This window comes from Pezoporus occidentalis, unplaced genomic scaffold (assembly GCF_034315485.1).
Source record: "Pezoporus occidentalis ecotype Australia unplaced genomic scaffold, CSIRO_AGI_Poc_V1 ctg17, whole genome shotgun sequence".
NCBI lineage: Eukaryota > Metazoa > Chordata > Aves > Psittaciformes > Psittacidae > Pezoporus > Pezoporus occidentalis.
Genome location: NW_026913531.1, coordinates 5,784,417 through 5,798,619, shown reverse-complemented (window position 1 = coordinate 5,798,619; position 14,203 = coordinate 5,784,417). Strand labels below are relative to the sequence as shown.

The 14,203-nt window shown below is 39.5% G+C and overlaps 1 protein-coding gene across 5 annotated transcripts in view; it reads right to left on the bottom strand.

The window, feature by feature from the left end:
* SYT1 (synaptotagmin 1) overlaps window positions 1–14,203 on the bottom strand; it is a 355,083-nt gene that overhangs the window by 46,892 nt on the left and 293,988 nt on the right. For all 5 annotated transcript variants that reach the window (XM_062613815.1, XM_062613814.1, XM_062613818.1 and 2 more), the window contains one exon: window positions 5,730–5,847. In XM_062613815.1, the coding sequence (XP_062469799.1) occupies window positions 5,730–5,847 (118 nt within the window). The remainder of the gene's footprint in view (window positions 1–5,729; window positions 5,848–14,203) is intronic.

Genomic DNA, 14,203 nt, shown 5'->3' with positions numbered 1-14,203 from the left:
GCCATATCTGCAGCTTTCTGAAGAAGGAAAAAGAACATGGATCCAGTAAGAAACCCCTTCTCCTTCCAGCTCTTCCTAAGCATTTATTTGGCATAAATAGGTACAGTTTAGGATCTGCTATAATATTTGATACTTGGCAACAGCTTTTAAGGCAACACCTGAGCCCATGCCAACTAGGGTACCAACTAGGTGCCAACTCGCCACTGATAGTCTGGGTTTGATAGGGGGAGTGGTGAGAGGCAGTGGTGTTGAGGGGATAAGGGCAGGGTACCTTGCTACCAGGATACATTCCTGGTAATTAGTTTCACTAAAAGCTAAGCATACTAAAACAGAATCATAAACAGTTTGGGTTGGAAAGGACCTTAAAGATCATCTAGTTGCAACCCCCTGCTGTGGGTTCCACTAACCTTCCATTAGACCAGGTTGCTCAAAGCTTCATCCAGCCTGGCTGGGCTAGATATACCTAAAGAACAAAACCACAGTAGCTTTGGTATATTTTTTTAAGGAATAAGCCATACTGAAATTAATCTCAGAAAGATGATAAACTATGTTTAGGCTTATACTCATTACCAGCTACTAAGAGATGACATTTTGATACAAAAAAGTATTCTGCCAGTAATACATACAGCCACTGACGTTCTTAAAAAAAAAAGGCATTTAAGCCGAAGGGCCTGGGTAGGTAAACACCTGTAACAGCAGTCTGTTCAGCTACTAGCCCTAGTCTCTTCCAAAGCTGCAGAGGGAAAACACTTTTCAACGTATTCAGGTAATTTATTACAACAATTGCCTTCATCAAAATAGGAAAAGCTGCTGGAAGTTCAAAGGAAAGCTTTTATTTCATGCTAGGAACAAAAATGAATACGAATGGAGGGTACAGAACTGCCTGCATAAATGTGTATTAATACTGGGAATCTTCCTATGTAATAAACAGAAGCACCATGTTTATTGCAGAGACCACATTTAGCTGCTCGTCAGATGTCCTGAATTTATTGTTAAACAAGTATTTTTCTTTACAAAGTAAAAGCTACAAATACAAATCAAGATTAAAATGAATTTAGATAAAAGTTTCATACTCATTTAAATCTCTATGTAAAATCACTACCAGTTTGATTTAAACGAGTATCTCATAGGGAAGCTGCAGATAATTCCTGCTCTCTTTCTGGAGCAGAAGGGATTGTAAGCCTAACTAATGTATCGTAATTCATAGACAACTCTTGTGAAACAAACGGCATTGCTGAGCTGCGTCGGGCTGTTACTGAGGGATTAGTCTGACTATGTCTCTATGGCCTGTTTGGAGAGACACTATGGAAAATTGATTTCAAAATCTTCCAGTTTTGCAAATCATCTAAATGAATTTAAAATAAAACCGAACAAGCAAACAAACAAAAACCAAACAGCAGAGTGTCTTCGGGGTCTAAGTTCCTTTGAATTGCAGTAAGACCTGAGATTCTAAGTCTTGTAGACACACTTGGTGAAGGATATTGATCTATAAAGCCATATAACCCAAATTAACAAATTCAGACAAATAAAAATAATCTCTTTATAACTTACCTTCCCATATATTACCTGCCAGATGTTCAATTCATTAAAAATGCATTTGAATATAATTTAAATAATTAAAATTCCATTTTAAAACATCCATAATTGTTTGCCAGAGGCTCTTGCTCACCAGAAATAATAGTTTCCACTTGTTGTGGACACTTGATAAGCTCAGGCTGAATAGTTCCAGTGTTGGAGCCAAAGTTTGCTTTAGTCACAGCCTGATGTTGCAATTAAGTTTAAGACCTGGGACATTATTGCTCAGATGGGTGATCTGAGTTTTGTTACAAGGAGTCTAATGAATTTCATCATTAGTCTGTTGTTTTTTATTGTCGGTTTCTGAAGTAACATGTGACTGGCTTTTGACTGCTAGTAAGATTTATGGAAAAGTTCAAAATGCTGGAGACAAAGCCTTTCATTTTTTGCAAGTGTAGTAACAATCAGATGATAGGATATATATATATACTGATTAGTGGGATTAAGGTTTCACCAGCAGAAGCCCTACAGAAATGCCAGAAAAGATAGTACTCTCAATGTACTTTGATCAATCAACTGCTGTTGATAGGTATTTCTGTAATTGGGCTTTCTATCAGTACAACATAAATATACATGTTAAAAATCAAGCATGCATTTAAGTCTGATTGACCACAATTATGAACTTAAGAATTTTCTAAGAATAAGTTTAGAAGACTGCAGAGTCAGCTGGCTTCATTTGGAGTTTGGCTCAGATGCCTCTATACAAACGCCCATAGTATGGGGGACAAACAAGAGGAATTAGAGATGTGTGCACATCTACGGGGGTATGATATAATAGGCATCACAGAAACATGGTGGAATGGCTCCTATGACTGCAGTGTTGGAATGGAGGGTTACAGGCTCTTTAGAAAAGACAGGCCCGGCAGGCAGGGATGGGGGCTTGCCCTTTATGTTAGGGATAGGCTGGAGAGTATGGAACTGTCTGGGGACAGGTGAGCAGTCCACAGAGAGTTTGTGGGTCAGGGTTAAAGGGAGAACAGCTCAGGGGTGTTGCATCCCAACTAGAAGGAAGTGCAGCAGGAGGGCCAGGAGACCTCCATGGATGGATAAGGAGCTCCTGAGGAAACTCTGAAGGAAGAAAGAGGCTTATAAAATGTGGAAGCAAGGACAGACGGCCTGGGAAGAGTACAGGGATGTTGTCTGGGAAGCTAGGGAACAGGTTAGGAAAGTCAAGGCCCAGTTAGAATTAAACTTGGCTAGGGATGTTAAGGATAACAGGAAGGGATTCTGTAGATACGTAGCAACTAAAAGACAGACTAGGGACAACGTAGGCCCCCTCCAGAAGCTATCAGGAGAACTGGCTACCCCGGATTTGGAGAAGGCTGAGGTTCTTAATGACATTTTTGCCTCAGTCTTCACTGGCAAAGGCTCTGACCACACCACCCAAGTCTTGAAAGGTAACACAGGGACTGTGAGCATGAAGACCTTGGGCCCACTGTAGGAGAGGATCTGGTTCGAGACCATCTTAAGAACCTGAATGTGCACAAGTCCATGGGACCTGATGAAATCCATCCGTGGGTCCTGAAGGAGCTGGGGAATGAAGTTTCTAAGCCGCTGTCCGTCATATTTGAAAAATCATGGCAGTCAGGTGAAGTTCCCGATGACTGGAAAAAGGGAAATAGAACCCCCATTTTCAAGAAGGGGAAAATGGATGACCCGGGCAATTGCAGACCAGTCAGTCTCACCTCTGTGACTCGAAAAATCTTGGAGCAGGTTCTCCTGGAAGGCATGCTAAGGCACATGAAAATCAACAAGGTGCTTGGTGACAGCCAGCACGGCTTCACTAAGGGGAAATCCTGCCTGACCAATCTGGTGGCCTTCTATGATGGGGCTATGTAACTGATGGACAGGGGAAGGGCAGTTGATGTCATCTACCTGGGCTTGTGCAAAGTGTTCAACACTGTCTCACACGACATCCTTGTCTCTAAATCGGAGAGACATCAATTTGATAGATGGAGCACTCAGTGGATAAAGAACTGGCTGGATGGAACTAGATGATCTTAAGGTCCTTTCCAACCCTAACTATTCTATGGTTCTATGATACAAGAGAAAGCAGAGCCCTTTTCAAATGTCTGTGTTCTGCTTTTCCAGTATCTTCTCCAAAATATGAGAGAACAATGAAAATACATATTCTAAACTCAAAACCGAGATACCTTGTCTAAAGTTTTCCCCATCTGTGTCAACTACATAATTTTCACCTCTTGCTAATGGCTTTCCCTTGGTGACAGTAAGTGCTGTTGATTCTATAGGTAACATTCAGCTGGAGATCACATTTGATTGTTAACATTTTCCACCTCCACTGCAACACAAAACTTGTGGTTTTGCAAAACAAGAAGCCAGTTTAGTACCTAGAGATAATAACAAAACTAGTGAGGAAAGCATTCAGTAATCAAGATAAAATCCTGTCACCTTCATTACTACTTAACGTTACTGTACTTTGAGAGCAGGTATTATTTAGTGTGAATAATGACAACAGAATCTCAGCTTGATTTCAGATGTTATTTCCACATAATTTATTCAAAAGATAAATTCCCTAATGAAAGATACTGGATCCATTTTAAACCAACATTATTTAATCTGTAATTACTGCCTCAGGAACACCGTACTAACTGCCATTTATCACTGTCGGTGACTTTTGAATTCCTGCTATAGCCACAGTATCCCATTGGGTTTGTTTGTCTCAGAGAACATGATGTTTCTAGTTTGGCATGGCCCTAAAAAAGGAGGCCAAAACCTGTCATCCCCTAGAAATATATTTCAACATCCTCTCTGTGCTTCATCATAAAGGAGAGTAGGCCCATTCACTTCGTCATAGTTATTTCCAACACAACACATTGTATTTTCCATGTGAAGTCTGTAGAAGGTCTTCAGTTCATTAATGCTTTCCTTCCCCTTTCCTTTTTTTCTTATGAGTATCTATTTTCCATCACATTTCTTGCAAAGCTTGGAAAAGAATATAGATGCTTTGGCTCTCGGAGCTACACTTCTGTCAAAAGACCCATGCTCTTTTTACTATTAGAATCTAAGATGCCAGTTAGGAAGCAAATGTACTTAAGAACATTAATTCGCAATTGGTTGAGTAAGAGCATTAGGGAAACTTAGTTGTGTGTCTCCTAATCCAGCCTCCATTTTAGACAAGTAAAAGCTAGATTTGATTTAGGTAATGACTACAATATTTTGATGCCTTTTACTTTATGATGTCTGTTGCTGTACAGTAGAAGACTTTAAAAGGAAGTAAAAAAAGATAACTGGTTACTGGTAAGAAACTTCGTCTCCTCTCACTTTGTGAAGGTCCTCCTATTGCTGCTCATTACAAGTGGCAAACAAGATCTTCAGGTCGCTTTTAGCAGGTTCACATTTCTTTGTGTATTTTGGTTACAAATTACAGACACAGCAGAGAACAGAAGCCTACATGGAGCCCCACCAGGACCCTAGGACACAGCCCTACTGTCACATGTGCTGACCGCACCATCCTTTAGAGATGGCATACATCATCTCACTCATGCTGTGTACAGCCCTAGTTTGAGGAAAGACTACAAGGAATATTTGTAGTTATGTTGGAGATATCAACCTCACTGACTACCCCAACTGCAAGACTGTAATTTTGATTGCAGGTGTACATGCAAATGTAGAGCACTCCCAACTCTGTGCATGGAAGCAATCACACCTGAGCCCTTCAAATGTAGAGACAATTATCCTAGCACCTCAACCATCAGTCAGCATGGTGACCTGTCATGAGATCCTCTATTATGTATGAGTAACACTGCAGGAAAACACTCATGTTTTGTGAGATCAGACAGACTATAGGAACTGTAGTCAGATTTTTTTTCCTCTTGCTTGAATAGTCTGTATTTATCTCCAGGCAACAGGAGAGAAGGAGAGTACAGAGAGCTTGCACTGTGATCTGAATGTTTAATTCTTCAGACCTTGTTTTGGAAAGGAATGCCATGTATAACGAAAATCGTTTTTTTTAAAGCTAGAATGAATTCTGATACACTCAGTCATGCCCTAACTTTCAGAAAACACAAACTCCTTTTTTCAGACAGTGAACAAGAGTCGCTACCTTCTCAACCGAGAGTTCTTCGGTAGCAAATGAGTTTACTTTATGCATTTACAAGCCTGCAAAATCTACAAGCAGATTTTCATGCACATACCTGATAGTCCACCAACATCCATCTTTTTCAGGTTCTTTGCCTCCAGAATGACGACAGTCAGTTTGCCAGCAGTAGGCACATAACGGAGGGAGAAGCAAATATCACCCAGTTTTTCTTGCTGTGAAAACAAACAAGGCATGGTGTTATACTTTTGTAGCCTTCTGGTACCTTTTAAAAATGCAGTTTTGAAAGCTCCACAGAAAATGAAGAGGATTACATCTCAAACTCCTACTGTTTAACAAAACATTCAAACTGACACCATGAGATATCAGACACAAGTTGCCAGCTTAAATCCTTGATAACTTCAAGTCTGTTGCAGCAACCGGAGTCCACAGCAACTACCCGGCATGGAGGCAATGATACATGCTGGCTGCAAAATACCTTATACTGCTCAGGATTTCATCCCTGATAGTTGGGGTTTCACAAATACTGTCTGACTTTAAATAAAGTCATGACTATTTTTTCCCCAGGTTGTGTTTCAGCAGAAAGCAATTAACACACATGCATAGACCACTATGGGACAAAACAGTAACGTGGGTGTTTCTCACCACACTTTGTCACGGAAGCAAAAAGTATTAAAAACACAAAGCACAAACCATTCAGTATACATATAAAAAAGACTCGTCTCCTATCTAACAGGGGGAAAAATAAATAAAAGGGCAGACACAGACCAGGAAAACACACAGTGCATCCCTCCTCACATCAGAACAGCTAGAAGGATTTGCTTTCGCCTTCAGCCTTGTAGCCCAACCTCAGGGCTCCTGCCAAATGCAACCTTTCACTATTCATTTCTTAGTACATTCCTAAAAGCCCTCGCAAAGAGGAAAAGGCTGAATTATGTTCAGAATTACAGGAACTTTGTTTTAAAAAGGAAGAAAACAGATCTGAACTTACAGACACAAAAGACAGAATAACAGGAGAATACTACTTAGAAATGATCACTAGGATGATCCAAGCTGCTTTTCTCATTCCTTTCAGGTACAATGGTATCTCTAGGGGAGTAACAAGGTTGCTTTTGAGGCAAGAGTAAGGTTATACTGAACAGTCCAATAAAGCATTTCAGACAGCAATGTTCCCCTTTCAAAGACAGTAGTTCTGGCATGTCTGTTTCCACAATTCATCCTGGCAGTAAAGTACATTCCCGTAAAGATGTATCTCTTCTGAATAAACTGGAAGGATGGTTGCTGAAGTTTTGGGGCTGTATCCAAGCTTTTTGTTAAGACACTACGTAATTTTTTGCAAGAATTATGTATGTTTTCCCCATTCCACAAATGCAAAAAGAATCTGGCAATTTACCAGGTTTGAAGAACCAACCTGAAAGAGGTGAAGTTAGAACCTTACCTAAAAATCTGAGGAAGCACTCCTGAGGCAACTGGCTCACATATTCATGGATGTAGTCGGTAATTCCTAGATAAAAGACAGCCCATGTCCTAACGACTTTACCATCCATGTAAGAGGAACCCAAATATTCCTTTCCAAATGGGAGCTCAAGCTTCCAAGTCATTTAAGAGAAACTAAACTTCATCCACTAAACCAAGTTTTCAGCATCAGCAGCAGTTCTCTCAATAGCTCTTACACATAATCACTTTTTATCCAAGTTTGGATAAGCTTCTGTATTATACCCATTTGAAGCATGCATGCCGGATACTCAGCTATGCTTCAGAGTTTACATCTTCCTCCTTTACCAAAAGGTGTGTGAACTTGTCTTAGAAGACATCCTTGGGGATGCAGAATCCTTTGTTGTGCCCAACAATGAACAGGCACCATACGTATTAAGAATGGTACCACGAAGTTACCTTTCCTTTTACTTTTAAAAAACTTTAAAACTGCAACAATAACACAACACCTATAAAGTGACAGACTCTGAATTGATTATTACAAGTTGGGAATGAGACCCAGGCATGTAATAGATGTTTTTCAGGAACTATCAGCTCAGTGATCACCAGCAGTCAGGAAACATACGTAACACACAGTTCGGAAATGCACAGGGAGAGCATAACAAAATAGCTCATGGTTTTAAACGTGTGTATCACATAAAAATGTTGTCAGAATGCGCATGTGCCACTATCTTGAAAACTTACAGTGCCCTTCCCACCTCAAAAAGGGTATGGTAGAATTGGGAAAGATTCCAAGAAAAGCAGCAGGAATGATCAAAGTTATGGCACAGCTTCTGCAGAAGGAACGGCTAAGAGGATTAGGAATCAGCAGGCTGCAAAAGGGTTATTGGGTAGCAGTATCTTGAAGATCTCTATCTGACCCAGGAGGGCTATAAGAACAGATCCTAGAATCAGAAAATTTACATTTTTAACTTGTATCTAACAGAAGGTGTCTTTGACAGCATGGACTGCACTGTTGTGGAAGGACTTCTTCTTCCCTGTCTGCATATACTGTTATGAACCCTAGTGTAGATTCAGATCATGGAAATAGGATTTCAGCTGTGCAATCTGCATAGATCATGCTTGGCTCTAACTGACCTTGCAATGGCACGGGGACAGCAAAACATGCTCCTGTTTCCCCAGTATTTGGATTTGAAAGTCCATATTGGCCAGGCTAATGGTGAAGTTGATTTATCACTTGCAGCTTGTTCAGAATGGAAGAAATCAATTGCTTATTGATTTGTGTTATCATGATCACAGCTCACCCAGCCGCCCAGTGTTCTCCACGGATACTATTACCTGGTATTCTTGGTTTAAAATAGCCTGGCTGATTCATGGGGCTCTGAATAAGACTGAAACAGGGTATATTTGAAAGCTTCTTTTAGTACTCCATCTTAGAGACCTTTGTACTTACATATCACCTGATATTTAAGGGCTCTGCACTCACCTCTAAATTCACTAGACAGAGCTTTGGTTGTAGCAGCACGGGAAGTTTTATTCCCTTGTATTCATCAGAGATGTACCTCACTGACAGAATATCTAAATATCTATTTTTGAAGGTACAGTTAAATCAATACCATGCTTCTTATTGTTCCTTTGAGTGGATTTTTTTCTTATTTTTCTTCTTTTTTTTTTACTTGTGCTAAGACTCGAGTGTGTTTGGTAAGCATAAAATAGCGTTAGGATTGTTGTTTCTGGTCTGAGTGCTTCAGCAGAGGCTGGAGGAGGTTCTTTACAAATATGTATGTAAATTCTTCGCGGCAGTTATGCCACTAAGACCATCACCTCTCACCAGCCTTTCTCCATCTGCAATCATGTTATGCTTCTGTGCAAATACTGCAATTGTCTACACAGAAGAGTAATTTTATGGGAGAATTTAATGCATTTTAGGCTCTTTTAATGCCTTTTAGCTGCAGGAAGCTTGGAGAAGAAGCCAGCATCATGTAAACAGCCAGTTTTCCACAGATCACCAGCAAGCCATGAGAAATGCAGCAGATGATGGGCTCATTCCAGTGAATAACTTGAAGAAAAAGCAGAAGTGTCTCTTTAAATGCCTACAGAATCACATTTAGTACTTTTTTGTTGCTATTAAAATCTGTATTAGCTGCATTTCTTCAGTATTTCTTGTACTTTTAACATTTTCTCTCTGCTTGACTGCCAAAGTTTTCCATTTCTAAGCTTTTTTTTAAATATATGTCAGGCAAAATACTCCAAGTGGCAGCACTGAAATGAGGGAACAAAATGCAATCACTAGAGGTGTGGTTTGGAGGAGATAAACCCCTGCAGGGCTACAAGGTACAGATGAGTGGTTTTGGTGTGGTGATTATCTCATGGAGGTGCCTTATTGTTATTATTAATTTCTTTCAGTCCTATGTATAAACAATTTATGTTAGTAAATTACTTTGATCTCTGATGGAAACTGTAAGTTAGTGTTAGGAACTTCCAACTTTACTACATTTAAAGAGGATGCAATGGAGCAGAATATAAATAACACAGTGCTGCTAACATTTATTCAGCTTAGAAAAGGCTATCTGAAATCCTGTTGAGAACTTGGACTTATTAAAGGTGACTCTAAGCAGCTCCTGCTTGTCTCATTTTTCTTCTCGTATTTGTCAGTAGTCATTTTTGCCTCTATAGTACACTCTCCTAACGAGCTTCAGAGAAAAATGCTATTTAGGCAGGTTACTCTCATTCACACTGCAGAATCTTTAACAGAGATATCCATCTTCTTAATATAAACATTCTCCACATTTTTGTGGAAGATATGAGAAAGCTGATCTTTGCAGCTGTCTTGGTAAAACAATACCAAAATAATGAGCCACAGAGCCGTATGCTTTTCCTAATTGGAACTATGGCTCCAAAACAGTCAGTGGAGGAAGTATATAAACACAGAGAAGTGGGTTTCCAACTTCAGTACCTGGTTTTGATTGTGGATATTTGCATAAGGCTGAGAGACACACCACAGCATGTGGTTTATGGGTGACAATCCAAAATACAGTTTTTTCACCAATCAATATTTACAGTGGAAACTCATAATGTTCATTGTATAGTTTTTGCACCAACCAAATGTTTTAAAACTCTGCAGAGAGAACTGGGACAACATAAAGGTGGGTCATAAGGAAACCCATGTAAAATTTAATGACAGAATCTCCAGTCCCAATTCTCACATCCATGGGCTTCAGACATTTCTGAGACCACTGTATTCTGTCTACACACAGAGATCGCAAATCCAACAAATTTCTTTTCTAGGCACACAAACCATAAATACACTAATCTGCAAAGGTGTCACAATAGTAACAGTAGCAGAATCACATGGATGCAGAAACAGATGACATAGACCAGCCACAACTTCAATTAAACCAGCACCGCAAATGTGCAGAATTAGCAAACCATACACGTAGCTGGGATCTACAACTGGGAAAGTATTGTTCTTCCAGGCACCTAGGACAAATAGAGATCATACCGGCAAAAAGAAATACTTGTTTGTTGGGCTTCCTTTTTTTCTTTAAACCTGAAATTTTATTGCCACAACAGCTATCTTCAATATTACCAGCTTCCAACGCATTGCACTTTTGATAAATATATGGTTAAAGAACAAAGCAGAAAATTTCAGACCTGCAATATGTATAGTCATAAAAGACAATGTTTTATGCTTGCACATCAGGGACCAGATGACCTCACAATAGGAAAACGGTTCTGCCACAATTAGACAAAGGAGTGGGAAGAGAGCAAGAAGCTCCTAAAACTCAGTTTGCAAAAATAGGCTAAAAATAGATGGTGCAGCAGGGAAAGATAAGGAAGAATCAGAAAGAGAAAGAAAATCTGGAGCTAATGTGTCCCATTATTATAGCACTTTTTGGAACTATCAAGTGATTATGTCTGCACACCAAGCACCACTGTACCCCACAAAGTCTATGAACTACTTTTGGAACAAAGTACTGAGAGCAAACAGGACAGGCAGAGCTCTCCCCAGCAATTTCAATCAAAAGGCTGATTACAGAAGTAGCTATTTCAGACTTTCAAAATGTTAACTATAAACCCAGTCAATATAAACCTAAGGACTTAACTAAGCCATTAATCTGACAAGCAGAATAATTCCTTTGCTGTCTAAAAGTATTTAATGCCCATGAACAGGGCAGCCACACTGTTATACAGCTAGCAGTAAAGAGGTTCTAAATGCTTCTGGAGAGAAGGAAGAACCTTCTTCATGATTATACCTACTGTGATTTTGAAGAAAATATTTTAAACCAATAAAATATGAACAGGCAAGTTCACTCCTACTGCATGTTTCTTTATTCACAGGAATAATCCACTTGTTTTACAAAATGGAAATACGGTGTCTGTGATCAAAAGTCTCTCCTGTTTGCTTTCACTAACATTATTTCAGAAGTGTATTCATAGGTTATACCCTCTCCAAATGTGCAATCTTGGCCATAAAAGGAAGCTCCTGTTCATGTAAAGTGTTGGGTTACAAGCCACATAATAAGTACATTGAGAAGCAAAGCAAACTGAAATGGTTACAGTAGGAGATCTTGGAAGAAACAGAGGGTTTTGGAGGCAAAGATCCAAAGAGCTTGTTTTGGACGCCATAAAAAAGGGACTAGCAGTGACAACAGGCTTAAGAAGAGATGGAAAGGAGATTGACACTGGCTGAACAGAGAACAGAAATAGAAGCAAAGGTCCATGTGTTAATTTTTAAAAGGGATTAGTTTTAGGGCAGACAGCTATCTTTCAAATGAAGAGAATTTATTAAAGATATCAGGAGGTGGTATCTGTCAGGATGCAGCCGTGGTATAAAGTAGGAGTGAGGAAAAGCCAAAAGAAACAGTTTAATTGCACGTCCCTTTTGACTGATTTCCCTACTACAATCCTACTCTCTGACTCCTTTGTGATACAATTCTGTATGCCAGCATTACTTTTTACCTTCGCTTAAAGGGAACAGACCTAGCAGGATCTTCCTGTTGAAATAAAAATCTATTATTTTCTTTTCCTTCCCTCCCCCATCCCTCTGAATGGCACTACTTGACATAGATAGTCTTCAAAAATCTGTCTTCTTATTGCAATATATAGAGAGAAATGTAGCAAATCACATTTCTTTTTACTGCCCTAACTATGTAATATTCTCCAACACAATGGTAAATGGGATTTGAAAGTAAATTGGGCAGTATTTTGAACCAGTTAATGTTATTAAAAACTTAACAAGTCAGGTTTTGTTAGCTTCCTCCGTTTAGTCCTTTTCATTACATTTTTAACTGTTTAGAGAAAGCATTTCTATTACTGCTTTCAAAAAAGCAGAGGACATGGAAAAATAAGGTTGTTATTAGTAGAAAATGACACTTCACAGTCATCAGTTTAAAAGCATTACAATCAGCTGCCTCTTGCAAAATGAGAAACACTGTGGCTGAAGGCACTTGAAATCAAAGATTAGCAGAAATGCACTCTTTGATTTCCAGACAAGAGGCTATGCTAGCAAACATACCAAGTTCTTAATTAAACAAGAAAATGAATTTCTGAAATAAATGAGAGCGGAAGGAATGAATTAAAAGAAATATACATGCCTGGTTTTCTGTAATTCTGCCTACCCACAAATGCTTGCAGCTGGCTGTTCTGCTTTAATGAGTGCATCTTGCTCTGTTTTGCCACTTGGCTTCTCCTCAGCTCCTGCCCGATCATATTTCGAAATGTCACTCACATTTATACAGGCCAGTGCACAAACCAAAATTAATTTAACTGAATGGCACATTAATATTATTACTTTTGACAGCATGGAAAACTTATTAACTGTAGCATTGTCACAAGGCTAGTCTTCTAGTGAGTAGCCCCAGTACAACACTGAAAGGAAATGTAATACACTTGAAAGATTTTTTTATTTTTTTTTTTTTTGTGCTTATCAGACACCATGAGAAGTCAAATTATGAAGCTTTTCCATAATTAGTAGAGTATTATATCTGCATTGCAGTCACTCTACAGAAAGTCCTTCTCCTGTGATAGGGTACAGGAAGGCACAGTACAGTACCCTTACTTGATGTGAAAACACCTCTTGTAATAAGTATGGGCGCCTTAATGCTTAGTTAATGCAGTTTCTACTACTAAGGGTGTCTTAGTTTCAAAAAGCAACTGACTCCAAAGTTTGAGACTGGAATTGCAGCATACATCAGAAAATATACAGGATTGGTAGGCAGCAAAGAACAGTAACTAAAAATCAAATCCCTTAGTGATACCTTACTTGTAAGATGTACCAATGAATGTGGTACTGTATTAAAAACCTGGCATGAACAGAGTCCTTGCTACAATGACCATACATTATTGCTCGATGAAAGCCAGAACAGATTAAACAAGCCAGTGGGTGGGAATGGTTGGCATAATAGCTGCTGAAATTCAGTAACCCCAGGGAAAGACTGTGAGGTGAATTCAGTGCCTCCATTACTGAAGCCATACAGTATATTTCTATTTGCTCTGCAAGAGCCACAAAGGGAAACTCAGAGAAATTTATGGGTTACCTTTGTAGCCAGCTATCTTCTTCCCTTTCCTCTGTAACAAGACAAAAAGAACTTGCACCTTGTACCAGTCCCAGATACCTTATATATAAACGGTGCTTTCTTCAGTGACACTAGCACCGCCTGATTCACTCAACTCCTGCAGACAGATGTCCTCCTTTCTCTTTTCTTAATGCTGCAACACCAGTCCAGCTTTCATGTTCCTCCATCATATCCCCCAGCTCCCTTCCACGAACCCATTTACAAACCCCCTACAGTACAGCAGCCACCTTCAGAATGTCCTAAACTGGCGATTACGCAAAAGGCAGCACATGACATCGTTGTTTTAAAACTAGAGACCTGCTGGTTAGCTAAAGGCAGGCCAGCAGAACACATGAGGATCCGGCATGTGCTTAAGGGTTTCCAGCAAACAGGGCAAGAATCTGAGTATCTATCCTCTTTAAGGCAGCACTCTCCATTAAACTTACAGGAACCTTCTTACCATGCTCCCCAGCTTCCAGGGCAGCATACAACACAATTCTCTGTGAAAACCATCTCATACCTTTATTTTCACAAGAAGACAACTTCTTGTGAAAGAGGCAGATCAAGATCCTCACTGCAC